General features: G+C 45.1%; 1 protein-coding gene across 2 annotated transcripts in view; it reads left to right on the forward strand.

Annotated features, from left to right (window-relative positions):
* The window catches only part of MED27 (mediator complex subunit 27), a 216,849-nt gene that overhangs the window by 175,020 nt on the left and 28,616 nt on the right, over positions 1 to 13,213 (forward strand). For both annotated transcript variants that reach the window (XM_069582151.1, XM_069582152.1), the window contains exon 5: positions 12,011 to 12,118. In XM_069582151.1, the coding sequence (XP_069438252.1) occupies positions 12,011 to 12,118 (108 nt within the window). The remainder of the gene's footprint in view (positions 1 to 12,010; positions 12,119 to 13,213) is intronic.

Below are 13,213 nucleotides of genomic sequence, written 5' to 3' on the forward strand. Positions count from 1 at the left end.
GACTTCAGTTTACCCCCTTGAAAATGAGACAGTTGAAAGTGACTTTTTTAAATCTCCAGCTCTAAAGTCACGTAAATCTGCATCAGTGTCCTCACCCAGAGCTTCACATAGTGCACACACTTATATATTCAGTGACTAAATGCTTATTGGGCTTGTTCCCTTTATCCCCATCTTTCTTTGTAATTAGCACAAAGTGGAAGGTTCTTGTTCCATACTGAGAAGAACTGTTCCTGAACCTCCTGTAGGTGCCCATTTGCCCCTCCCTCTCTCCCTTCCCCTTTCTAACTATACTTGGAAAAACATCACTGCAAGTACAGCAGACCCCTTACAGACACTTCCACGGTAAGCTTTTACCTTGTTTGTACCTGGAAAATAATGTTTGTGGACATGTATGTATATGTGGTTGGCTATTTTTTCTTTTCCCCCAATGTGTCCCTTCCCCAAAGCAGAGCTCAGCCATGCATCCTTTGTCTGGGTGACAGATACCGTGCACCCGCTTCGCCTCCCAGTCACAGGCTCTGTGCTGGACCTGGGGGTGCAAAGAAGCCATTGGTCGGCTTGCCTCCCCTGCATCTAGACAGCTCTGCTTAGGCTCAGGGTGCCTGCTCCCTGCACAGGCCCGGGGGTTGAGGTTGCAGGTGATTAGCTGCTCTCCCCTTCTCAGCTCACCTGGGCTTAGCTACAAGATTTGTCACATTTGCATTGGGTAGCAGTTGGCGGCAGAGCAGAATGAAATATTTTTGCTATCCTCAGCTTGCCTCCCACTTTGTAGCTTGCCTTGCCATAGTGAACTAGAAATGTTCCCAATGTCGTACCGCTTGGCAGATGAATGCCAGAGAAGAGACAGAGAAGACCACCCATTCAGCTCCAGCTCCCCTGCAGGGGAGGCGCTGTGACAGGCCTCTAAGGGCACTTCCTGGAAGAGTGACGGCCTGCTGGGCGGACCCCCAGTGGCTTCCTCTCCAAGTGCACCCCACTTCTCTCTGGAGAAGCACAGTGCTCCCCTTGACTTCACGACTTGCCGTGTGAACGCACAGGGACCAGCACTGGAGGGCTGGTGAGAGAGCTGCTCAGTGCAGAGGGTTACCTTGGCAACCGCAAGCCCGCTTCATTACCAGATGGCATTAGCGTTATTTGTGGGATCCCACGGCAGTTGCCAAGCACAGACCTGTAGCCCTGTCTCTGGACATTTTGCTCCGACCACAGCCAGCATTGACTAGTACGTAGAACAGTGTCTGTCGGCCGGTATATGGTTGGTGCCCCACCACATCAGTCTGCCAAGACTCCAGGTCATTACAGCCTGCTGTGTGCAAGTGTGTGAGATCTGGCACAGTCCAGACACGAGAATATGAATCATGACAGAGTGACATGCTGGCTGGAAAGAACATTAGGCACACAAAGCCCCTTCTCGAGGGCCAGGGCATGAAGGGCTCATGGGACCCTCTCAGCTGCATCATCTCTGAGTTGAACGAAGGCTGATGGCTGGAGCATTGTATGACTCACATGCCCGCGGCCACACGTCTCCCAAGGATCGTCCCACCTCATTGCTCCACAGGCTCCTCTGCACTTCACAGCTGAGTGAACAGGCACCAGTGGTGGCTGGACTTGCCCTCAGTCGCCCTGCCTATACGTGGCAGGTGTGGCAGAGTCCAGTGCACTTGACCTTCATAGTCAGTGGCCTCCTTTGGAAGTCAGCGAGGCCAGCCCCTGTGGCAGCCTCGTCCTGTCCCACAGCACCCGCACCTCAGGCTCACCAACTCTCAGCAGCCATTCAACGGGACGTGCTTCTGTGCGCACTTCGGCGCCCGCACGGCTGACACTCCCTGCCTGCAGCGTCCCTTTCGCCCAGGAGTGACAGCAGGAAGGCAGATTGGCGCGAGTGGTAGTTCCCCTGGACCAGAGGCAGTGACCGCTCTCGTTCCAGCTTTGATGTTAACTGGCTTCAGATCATTTCACCTCTGCAAAGTCCAGACGACGGTGTGGGCCACGCAGTGAGGACTGCCCCAGGAACATAGTCTCTGAATTGCCGTGTCAGTGAATTGCCTCCTCGACTCCTTGGGGTCGTTCTCGGAAGACACTCTCGGTATCTCCATCAGATGGAGGAAACTGACGTCCAGAGAAGGCAAGTGATGGGGCCAAGCTCTCCATAGTAGAGCCCAGACCTCTTTCCAGATGCATCTGACTCCAAAGCCTCGAAACATTGAGCTTCAAAATTGCATGTGTAGTTCCATTGTAACCACGTTAAAAATGCAAAAAGCCGTAAATCTGTGCCTTTTCAGCCTAGTTGAGTACCAGAGTCCTTTCTGACTATAAAAAATGAGATTTGATAAACTTCATAGCGCATGACAGGTTTGAGAGAGAATAAAAGTGAACCAGAGCCAGACTTCATAGCACCGAATGTCTGGAAGCATCCAGCTCAGGAGAGGCATAGCCGAAGAGATGCTTTTGGTGAGCCTCCGACATGCGTGCGCCCTCCCTTAACGGGTGAAGCCGCGGCACAGGAGCAGGGTGTGGAGAGTCTGTCCCAGGACTCCGGAGCAACCAGGCAGGGGATTGGGGGGAGTGTGACTGGCTGAGGGTGGGCGTGGAGGTGGGAAGTATGATTGGTGAGGGAGCGGTATGCCGTTAGAATCTCGTGTTTAGAAAAGAAAACACTTAAACCTCAATATATAAATGAACATAGGATAAGAAAAAAAGGGGGGTGGTAAAGGAAAAACTATCCTAGTCCAAATTCATAAAATGCAAAACAAAAATTTTAACCTGTCGAACAATGATCTGCCCCTCTCGCCCTGGTTGTGGACTTGAAATACCATTTCCCACAAAAAGAACCAGAGCTGCTTATGGAAGTGGCTGATTCGTGACCTCAGGTGGGACTTGCACAGGACAGGCCTGGAGTATTATGTACAAGACAGCAACTGTCCCAGAGACCAGGGTTACAGCCTGACAGGCCTGGAGTATTATGTACAAGACAGCAACTGTCCCAGAGACCAGGGTTACAGCCTGACAGGCCTGGAGTACCGTGTATCAGAGAGCAGGGAAGCCGCCGCGGAGACCAGGGTTACGACCTTACAGAGATGCCCGTAGGCCACAGACAGGACAATTCGAGCGTCCGTGCAAATTGCATCAGATACATATAGGTCAGATCTGCTTCACTTTTTGAGTTTATACCAGTGTTACGGGGGAAAAGCTAACCCCTCTGTTGATACATTGGAAGTAAACTAGAGAACTAAAGTGTTATTTGAAAACTGGCTGATAAATGGAATAACTGACCTTTTAACCTGTCTTTCCTTTATAATAAATTCGCCCATGAGGTGACCAATTAGTAGGTAGGTGGAGTTTTTCTTTACAAAAGTATTCCAGCTAATACCTGAAGGCTGGGTGATCCCCTTGGAGTACAACTATCTGTAACCCCTGGTGAATTTAATGGGTCAGCAGCTGCCAGCGTCGCACACTGAGATGCCTGACCTCCCATGCTTCCTGTTGGCAAACTGTGACACCCCCGTGAAGCAGTCCTGCCAAAAATAATAATAACAATAATCAAGCCCGCGTCTCTTATAATTACCAATTTATAAGAAGTACAGAGTAAGGAAGACCGTGTAAAGTACACCGCCAGGATGCCATCAGCAAAATCCAGGCTGGAAAACTCTATAGGGAAAATGAGACAGTTTCTTCAACAAATAAAATGGGGTGGGGAGGGGATAGAGAGAAATTTTTAGTTTAGGAGAGACTTTTGAGACATCAGCCAGTCACATGGTGTGGACCGTATTCAGATCCCAAGTCAAGCAAACTCTTTAAAAATATGGCCTTTGTGAGACTGTTGGAAATTTGAACACTGACTGGCCTGCAGATTTGATAACACTGGAGAATTCCTATTATTGTTTCAGATGTGGATTGGTAGCATGGCTGTCCGTTTTGCTTGTTTTCAGAATCGTGCTCTTTCAGAGATCCAGACTGAAGTATTTACAGATAAAGTGATATCTTGGCTGTTATTTGTTTCCAAATAAAACAGGAAGGGAAAAGCAGGTGAGGATGTAGGTAAAGCAGATCCGCCAAGAGTTACTGCCGTTGTTGGGGTGGGTCCAAGGAGGCTCTGTGCTGTTTCATTTACTTCTGTATGTTTTCCTTTAAGGCTTCCATAATAAAAAGTTTAAAGAAAGTAATTAAGTCAGTGTGGGGGCGGGGGTGGATATTGTTTTGTTCTGTTGTGGTTTCCTTGTCGTTCAGTCGCTAAGTTGTGTGCGACTCTGCGAACCCATGGACCGCAGCACGCCAGGCCCCTCTGTCCTCCACTATCTCCCGGAGTTTGCTCAGATTCACATCCGTCGAGTCAGTGATGCTGTCAAACCATCTCATCCTCTGCTGTTCCCTTCTGCTCTTGCCCTTGGTCTTTCACAGCATCAGGGTCTTTTCCACTGAGTTGGCTGGTCACATCAGGTGGCCAAAGTGTTGGTGCTTTAGCATCAGTTTTCCAATGAAGATGCAAGGTTGATTTCCTTTAGGACTGGCTGGTTTGGCCTCCTTGCTGTCCCAGGGACTTACGTTTTAATAGCACCCATTGCTGATGGGAGTGGAGAGCAGACAATAGTGTTCTTAACCCTTATAGTTAGCAGTTGGTAGATTGTATCAGAAGCTTTAAAACATTTGTACTGTTCACCCTGGTAAATTACAGCTCTACAAACCCATCCTCAGGAAATAATCCCAAACACAGCAAAAGCCAGGTGAACAAAAGTACACATTGCATCCCAATATTAATATTAGAGAAAATTTGGAAGCAACTAATGTCCAACAGTAGGTTAAAGGAATTATAGTATATCCACTCAGTAGAATGCTAGACCCACATGTCTTGCCATTTTTGAAGACTGCACAGCAATATGGAACAATGCTTACCTCATAATTTTAAATAAAGTTTTCACTTGAAATTATAGATCTAGTTTCCGTTATAAACATGTGAAAAATTCAAAACCCATGAATCTTTGATAGTACAAAGATTAAAAGGAAGTACCCCGAATGTTAATGGTGATTCTCTTTGGATGGAAAGACTATAAACAATATATTCCTTTTTTCTCTAATTTTAGATTGTTCCCTAGTAAGCCTTTATTAACCCTTACTATTAGTTAACTTTAAAATATCAAAATACTCTTTTTATCAGTTAAAGTCAGCTAGATCTTGCTTCTTTTAAGGAAACAGTTGCTCAGTTTTCTGCTTATTAGCAGAAATTCTATGCTTATTAGGAAAAAGACTTAAAATATGTTGGAAATGGTAGCCCTGTTGGAGGAGGTGTGCTGGACCATCACTGTGGACCATCACTGTAGCCCGGCAAGAGGCAATTAACTTCAGTGCTTATGACTTTAATTCTGTTCAGCTGCTCAATTTTGTCTGACTCTGCAACCCCATGGACTGCAGCACACCAGGCTTCCCTGTCCATCACCAACTCCCGTAGCCTGCCCAAACTCATCTCCATCGAGTCAGTGATTCCATCCAACCATCTCATCCTCTGTCGTCCCCTTCTCCTCCTGCCTTCAATCTTTCCCAACATCAGGGTCTTTTCCAGTGAAAAAGACCACATAGGTGGCCAAGGTATTGGAGCTTCAGCTTCAGCATCAGTCCTTCCAATAAATATTCAGGACTGATTTCCTTTAGGAATTGTTGATATTAATTAGGAATATATTAATATGAATATTGGGCTGCAATGAGTACTTGATTTCCTTTAGGAATTGACTTCGCACTCTAGGATGTCTGGCTCTAGGTGACTGATCACTCTATCATGGTTATCTGGGTCATTAAGATCTCTTTTGTATAGTTCTTCTGTGTATTCTTGCCACCTGTTCTTAATATCTTCTGCTTCTGTTAGGTCCACAGACCTTTAGGATCGAGTGGTTTGATCTCCCTGCAGTCCAAGGGACTCTCAAGACTCTTCTCCAACACCAGAGTTCAAAACCATCAATTCTTCAGTGCTCAGCCTTCTTCATGGTCCAAATCTCACATCCATACCTGACTACTAGAAAAACCATAGCTTTGACTAGATGGACCTTTGTCAGCAAAGTAATCTCTCTGCTTTTGATTATGCTGTCTAGGTTGGTCATACCTTTTCTTCCACGGAGCAAGCATCTTTTAATTTTGTGGCTGCAGTCACTGTCCACAGTGATTTTGGAGCCCAAGAATATTAAGTCTGTCACTGTTTCCATCGTTTCCCCGTCTATTTGCCATGAAGTGATGGAACCAGATGCCATGGTCTTAGTTTTTTGAATGCTGAGTTTTAAGCCAGCTTTTTCACTCTGCTCTTTCACTTTCATCAAAAGGCTCTTCAGTTTTTCTTCATTTTCTGCTGTAAGGGTGGTGTCATTTGCATATCTGAGGTTATTGATATTTCTCCTGGCAATCTTGATTCTAACTTGTGCTTCATCCAGCCCAGCATTTTGCATGATGTACTCTGCATATAAGTTAAATAAGCAGGGTGACAATATATAGTCTTGAGATACTCCTTTCCCAATTTGGAACCACTCCATTGTTCCATGTCCAGTTCCATCCAGTTGCTTCCTGACCTGCATACAGATTTCTCAGGAGGCAGATAAGGTGGTCTGGTATTCCCATCTCTAAGAATTTTCCACAGTTTGTTGTGATCTACATAGTCAAAGGCTTTAGCGTAGTCAATGAAGCAGAAGTAGGTGTTTTTCTGGAACTCTCTTGCTTTCTCAAAGATCCAGCATAAGTTTGCAGTTTGTTCTCTGGCTTCTCTACCTTTCTAAATCCAGCTTGAGCATCTGGAATTTCACAGTTCACATACTGTTGAGCCTGGCTTGGAGAATTTTAAACATTCTTTGCTAGCGTCTGAGATGAGTGCAGTTGTGTGGTAGTTTGAACATTCTTTGGCATTGCTTTTCTTTGGGACTGGAATGAAGACTGACCTTTCACAGTCCACTGGGAAGTTTCCCAAATTTGGAAAATTTGGCCACTGCTGAGTTTTCCAAATTTGCTGACATATTGAGTGCAGCACTTTCACAGCATCATCTTTTAGGATTTAAAATAGCTCAGCTTGAATTCCATCACCTCCACTAGCTTTGTTCATAGTGATACTTCCTAAAATGCACTAGACTTTGCATTCCAGGATGTCTGGCTCTGGGTGAGTGATCACACCATCGTGGTTATCTGGATCATGAAGATCTTTTTTGTATAGTTGTTCAGTGTATTCTTGCCACCTCTTCTTAATATCTTCTGCTTCTGTCAGCTCTATACTGTTTCTATACTTTGTTGAGCCCATCTTTGCATGAAATGTTCCCTTGATATCTCTAATTTTCTTGAAGAGATCTCTAGTCTTTCCCATTCTATTGTTTTCCTCTATTTCTTTGCATTGATCACTTAGGAAGTCTTTATCTCTTCCTGCTATTCTTTGGAACTCTGCCTTCAGATGGATATATCTTTCCTTTCCTCCTTTGCCTTTCACTTCTCTTCTTTTCTCAGCTATTTGTAAGGCCTCCTCAGACAATCATTGTGCCTTTTTGCATTTCTTTTCCTTGGGGATGATTTTGTCACAGCCTCCTTCCTGTACGATGTTACGAACCTCCATCCATAGTTCTTCAGGCACTCTATCAGGCCTAATCCCTTGAATCTATTTGTCACTTCCACTGTATAATTATAAGGGATTTGATTTAGACTGTACCTGAATGTCCTAGTGGTTTTCCCTACTTTCTTCAATTTAAGCCTGAATTTTCAAATGAGTCATGATCTGAGGCACAGTAAGCTCCAGGTCTTGTCGTTTAGAGCTGTATAGAGCTTCTCCATGTTCGGCTGCAAAGAATATAATCAATCTCATTACGGTACTGACCATCTGGTGCTGACTATGTGTCGAGTCATCTCTTGTGTTGTTGGAAGAGGATGTTTGCTATGACCAGTGTGTTCTCTTGGCAAAACTCTGTTAGCCTTTGCCCTGCTTCATTTTGTACTCCAAGACCAAACTTGCCTGTTACTCCAGGTATCTCTTAACTTCTTAGTTTTGTATTCCAGTCCCCTGTGATGAAAAGGATATCTTTTTTAGGTGTTAGTTCTAGATTTTGTAAGTATTTATAGAACCATTCAACTTCAGCTTCTTCAGCATTAGTGGTTGGGGCATAGACTTGGATTACTGTGATATTCAATGGTTTGCCTTGGAAATGAACAGAGATCATTCTGTCGTTTTTGAGATTGCACCCAAGTACTGCATTTCGGACTCTTTTGTTGACTATGAGGGCTACTCCATTTATTCTAAGGGATTCTTGCCCACAGTAGCAGATATAACAGTCATCTGAATTAAATTCATCTATTCCAGTTGATTTTAGTTCACTGATGCCTAAAATGTTAATATTCACTCTTGCTTTCTCCTGTTTGACCACTTTGAATTTACCTTGATTCATGGACCTAACATTCCAGGTTCCTATGCAGTATTGCTCTTTGTAGCATCAGACTTTACTTCCATCACCAGTCACATCCACAGCTCAGCGCTGTTTTTGCTTTGGCTCCATCTCTTCATTTTTTTGGAGTTATTTCTCCGCTCTTCAGTAGCATATTGGGCACCTACTGACCTGGGGAGTTCATCTTTCAGTGTCCTATCTTTTTGCCTTTTCATCCTGTTCATGGGATTCTCAAGGCAAGAATACTGAAGTGGTTTGCCGTTGCCTTCTCCAGTGGACCACGTTTTGTCAGAACTCTCGACCATGACCCATCTGTCTTGGGTGGCCCTACACAACATTGAAACATTCTAGTTTCATTGAGTTAGGCAAGGCTGTGATCCATGTGATCTTTTTGATTAGTTTTCTGTGATTATGGTTTTCATTCTGTCTGCCCGCTGATAGATAAGAATAAGAGGCTTGTGGAAGCTTCCTGATGGGAGGGACTTCAGTGCTTACGACTACCAAAGTATAACTGGGTTCCTTTCCTTCCCTTGCTTCCTTCCAAGACTACACGTAAATTAAAGGCAGTTTCTGTTCCTGCCTTGGCGGTTTATTGGCATCCTTAAATAGTGATTTCTCATTTTATAAGAAATGACCCATTAAATGTTATGTGGTATAGCAGAATTTAAAAGTACTATGCAGATGTGAGATGCTTTTATTAACATTCTCTTAGATATAAACAAAAGTATCATGTCTTTTTCTTAACCTTTTTGTATCTGTACCACTGAGGGAATATAGAAATAGAGATCAACTCAGCATTTTATTGAAGGAACCCGGTGTTAGTCATGTTCATTGACACCCAGGACTGATGAAGGAGAGAAACTGTTGTTGTTGGGGACGGTAGGGTGGAGATGATGCTATGAAAGTGCTGCACTCAATATGCCAGCAAATCTGGAAAACTCAGCAGTGGCCACAGGACTGGAAAAGGTCAGTTTCCATTCCAATCCCAAAGAAAGGCAAAGCCAAAGAATGCACAATTGCACTCTTCTCACACGCTAGCAAAGTAATGCTCAAAATTCTCCAAGCCAGGCTTCAGCAATATGTGAACCGTGAACTTCCAGATGTTCAAGCTGGTTTTAAAAAAGGCAAAGGAACCAGAGATCAAATTGCCAACATCTGCTGGATCATTGAAAAAGGAAGAGAGTTCCAGAAAAACATCTATTTCTGCTTTATTGACTATGCCAAAGCCTTTGACTGTGTGGATCACAATAAACTGTGGAAAATTCTGAAAGAGATGGGAATACCAGACCACCTGACCTGCCTCTTGAGAAACCTGTATGCAGGTCAGGAAGCAACAATTAGAACTGGACATGGAACAACAGACTGGTTCCAAACAGGAAAAGGAGTACAGTCAAGGCTGTATATTGTCACCCTGCTTATTTAACTTCTATGCAGAGTACATCATGAGAAACTCTGGGCTGGAAGAAGCACAAGCTGGAATCAAGATTGCCAGGAGAAATATCAATAACCTCAGATATGCAGATGACTCCACCCTAATGGCAGAAAGTGAAGAGCAACTAAAGAGCCTCTTGATGAAAGTGAAAGAGGAGAGTGAAAAAGTTGGCTTAAAGCTCAACATTCAGAAAACTAAGATCATGGCATCTGGTCCCATCACTTCATGGCAAATAGATGGGGGAACAATGGAAACAGTGACAAACTTTAGTTTTGGGGGGCTCCAAAATCAATGGAGATGGTGATTGCAGCCATGAAATTAAAAGACACTTGCTCCTTGGAAGAAAAGTTACGACCAACCTAGACAGCGTATTAAAAAGCAGAGACATTACTTTGCCAACAAAGGTCCATCTAGTCAAGGCTGTGGTTTTTCCAGTAGTCATGTATGGATGCGAGAGTTGGAGTATAAAGAAAGCTGAGCGCCGAAGAATTGATGCTTTTGAACTGTGGTGTTGGAGAAGACTTTTGAGAGTCCTTGGACTGCAAGGAGATCCAGCCAGTCCATCCTAAAGGAAATCAGTCCTGTGTGTTCATTGGAAGGACTGATGTTGAAGCTGAAACTCCAGTACTTTGTCCACCTGATGTAAAGAACTGACTCATGTGAAAAGACCCTGATGCTGGGAAAAGTCGAAGGCAGGAGGAGAAGGGGATGACAGAGGATGAGATGGCTGGATGGCGTCACTTACTCAGTGGATATGGGTTTGGGTGAACTCTGAGAGTTGGTGATGGACAGGAAGGCTTGGCGTGCTGCGTTTCATGGGGTTGCAAAGAGTCAGACATGACTGAGCGACTGAACTGAACTGAGGGTAAAAACTGTAGGAAATGGGGAATAAGGGAAGGCTGGCTGGAGGTGACACCCCCAGAAACGGCCTGCATGCTGGAGTTGCAACATTAGGAGTGCTGTTTGCGGGGAGACTCTGGTCTGAGTCCAGAGGGTTCCCTGTAGCCAATGCTGTGATGTCAGAGCTTCACAGAACAGCCCAGACAGTGGGCCTTGGTTTGGATCCTTCTTTAGGGTCTCTTCTAGGAGATGAAAAGAAGAGGCCTGACAAAGTATCGGAAGGGTTGTGTGAGCCCCTTAAAGAGTGGAAGGTGCTGACTGTCTTGAGGGCTGAGTCTGCTCAACAAGCGCATCAGTTTATTTTTCCCCTTTGTGATTGTTTAGTCTCTCAGTCATGTTCGACTCTTCTGCAACCCCATGGACTGTGGCCCGCCAGGCTCCTCTGTCCATTGGATTCTCCTGGCAAGAATACTGGAGTAGATTCCCATTACCTACTCTAGGGGAGCTTTCCGACCCAGGGATCAAACCAGTGCCTCCGGCATTGGCAGGCAGATTCTTTACTACTGAGCCACCTGGGAAGCCACTTTCCCCTGCCATATATGAAACTGCGCTTTTTATAGCTGATGTTGGTAATGTTTGTTTTTGGCCGCCCCACATGGCCTGCCGGATCCTAGTTCCCCAGCCAGGGATTGACCCTGTCCCGCTGCAGTGGAAGCACAGAGTCTTAACCACTGGACCACCAGGGAAGTCCTGGTACTTAGGTTCTAAGAGAGGAAAGACACTTAAATGTATTTACAGGATCATGTTCCTTTTTGGAGATAAAACTCAACTACTTTTCATGTACCTTCAGAGCTGCTCCACTTTTCCACCAGCTGTTAAAATAGATAGTTCAACCAGGAGGTATCTGGTGTCTGCCTCTAATCTCTCTGTGTTGCACTCTCTACATATTCCGTGAGTGTACGAAGGGTCATTACATCAGATGAAAACAAATGTGCTCACTAACTCCTGCAAGGCCACCATCGTAGGATCACCTTTCAAGAAAGTAATCTTTAAAAAAAAAAAAAAAAGGGAAATCTGCTTTATCCAGCAAACAGACATTTAGAACTTATTCTGAGAGTTTATAAGTCAAAATTATAAGTAAATTCAGGGTAGTTAGATGAGCTGGGACCTGTACCACCTTAAATGCCTTAGGAGGCTGGCACAGGGGTGACCACCATGCCTTCCTTCCTCCACGTGTCCACTGGTGCGTCTCTCAGAAGCAGACAGAGGTGGCTTGCTTCTCGCTGTGTTGCCCAGCTTGTGTGGTTTGCATGTTCACAGGTGAGCATTCAGGTTTGCCCATGTGTTTTGCCAGGTGACCTTGGGAAAGGTGTTGAAAGTGATCGTCGTCATGCGGAGCCTGTTCATCGACCGAACGATAGTGAAGGGGTATAATGAGAACGTCTACACAGAAGATGGCAAGGTAAGCATGCTGGCGTCTTTTGTTTCCTCCGTTATTTTCTGTATCCCAGAACAAATGTGGTCGAGTCCCAGATGAATGACATTAAACACTGGCAATCATAGCTGAAATGATCAACAAGCACAGATTCATCAGTGTGAAGCCGAACGCTTTACAAAAAAACATTTCTCTCTCTCCCCTTGCATTTTTCATCAAGCTTCTGCTTTTTTCCTTTAAGCCTGATACCCTTAGTTGAATTTCTAATTTATCACCTTGGACCCCAGTTGCCTCATTAAATGTGTCTTCTGAGGAAATGGATTTCTTTCTTTTCTTTCCTTTTTCTTCCCCCCTCCGCCTAGTGCAGCACATCAGTAGCCTAGGGTTCAGCATTCTGCTTTTCCAGGAACCATGAGGAAAATTCAAGTAAGTCTGATGCACAGCCTGCCGACCGTCTTTTTCCTCAAAACCAAGGGGTGTCCGCCAGAAGTTGCTTGTCCATAGTAGTGCATGTTGAATACTGCTGTTGAAAAAAGATGAGTTATTTCCATGGCTGAGCTGCTTCATGGGGCGCCCACCCGTGTGAACCCCTGATTCCTCTGGACTGCACACTCTCCATACGGAGATCACGCACGAGAGGATGCTAATAGGAGCCAGCAGGCTTCATTTGTGTGTGCTTCCAGAGCGTGATGGGCATTCTTCCAGAGAAACCCACCCAGGTACGCCCTGGTTACTTCTGGCGCTGAGCCTCCGTCTTCCCCTCTCCCTAGAGCTTTCCCTTCTTTTCATGAATCCCATTAAAATGTAAAAGTTTGTTAGTACCAACGGCCACGTTATAATGAGGACAGGACACTCTCCAAAAACAGGTGACAACTGTAGCTTAGCACATACCTGTGCATTATGTAAGAGGTGTGACCCGTACAGTAACGAGGTCTGTATTTTGATCAAGGAGCCCAGCATTTTCGAATTTCCACATTCCGTTCCAGTGTTGTCACCGTGGGCAGCTACTCTCACCCCCAGGGCCCTGCTGAGTTCTCATGAATCTCCCCATGGAGAGGAACGCATTCCTCAAGGGAAGCTTTCCCCCTTCTTTTTGGAAAGACCAAAATGCCTCTGGAGCAA

This window comes from Ovis canadensis, chromosome 3, assembly GCF_042477335.2.
Source record: "Ovis canadensis isolate MfBH-ARS-UI-01 breed Bighorn chromosome 3, ARS-UI_OviCan_v2, whole genome shotgun sequence".
Taxonomy (NCBI): domain Eukaryota; kingdom Metazoa; phylum Chordata; class Mammalia; order Artiodactyla; family Bovidae; genus Ovis; species Ovis canadensis.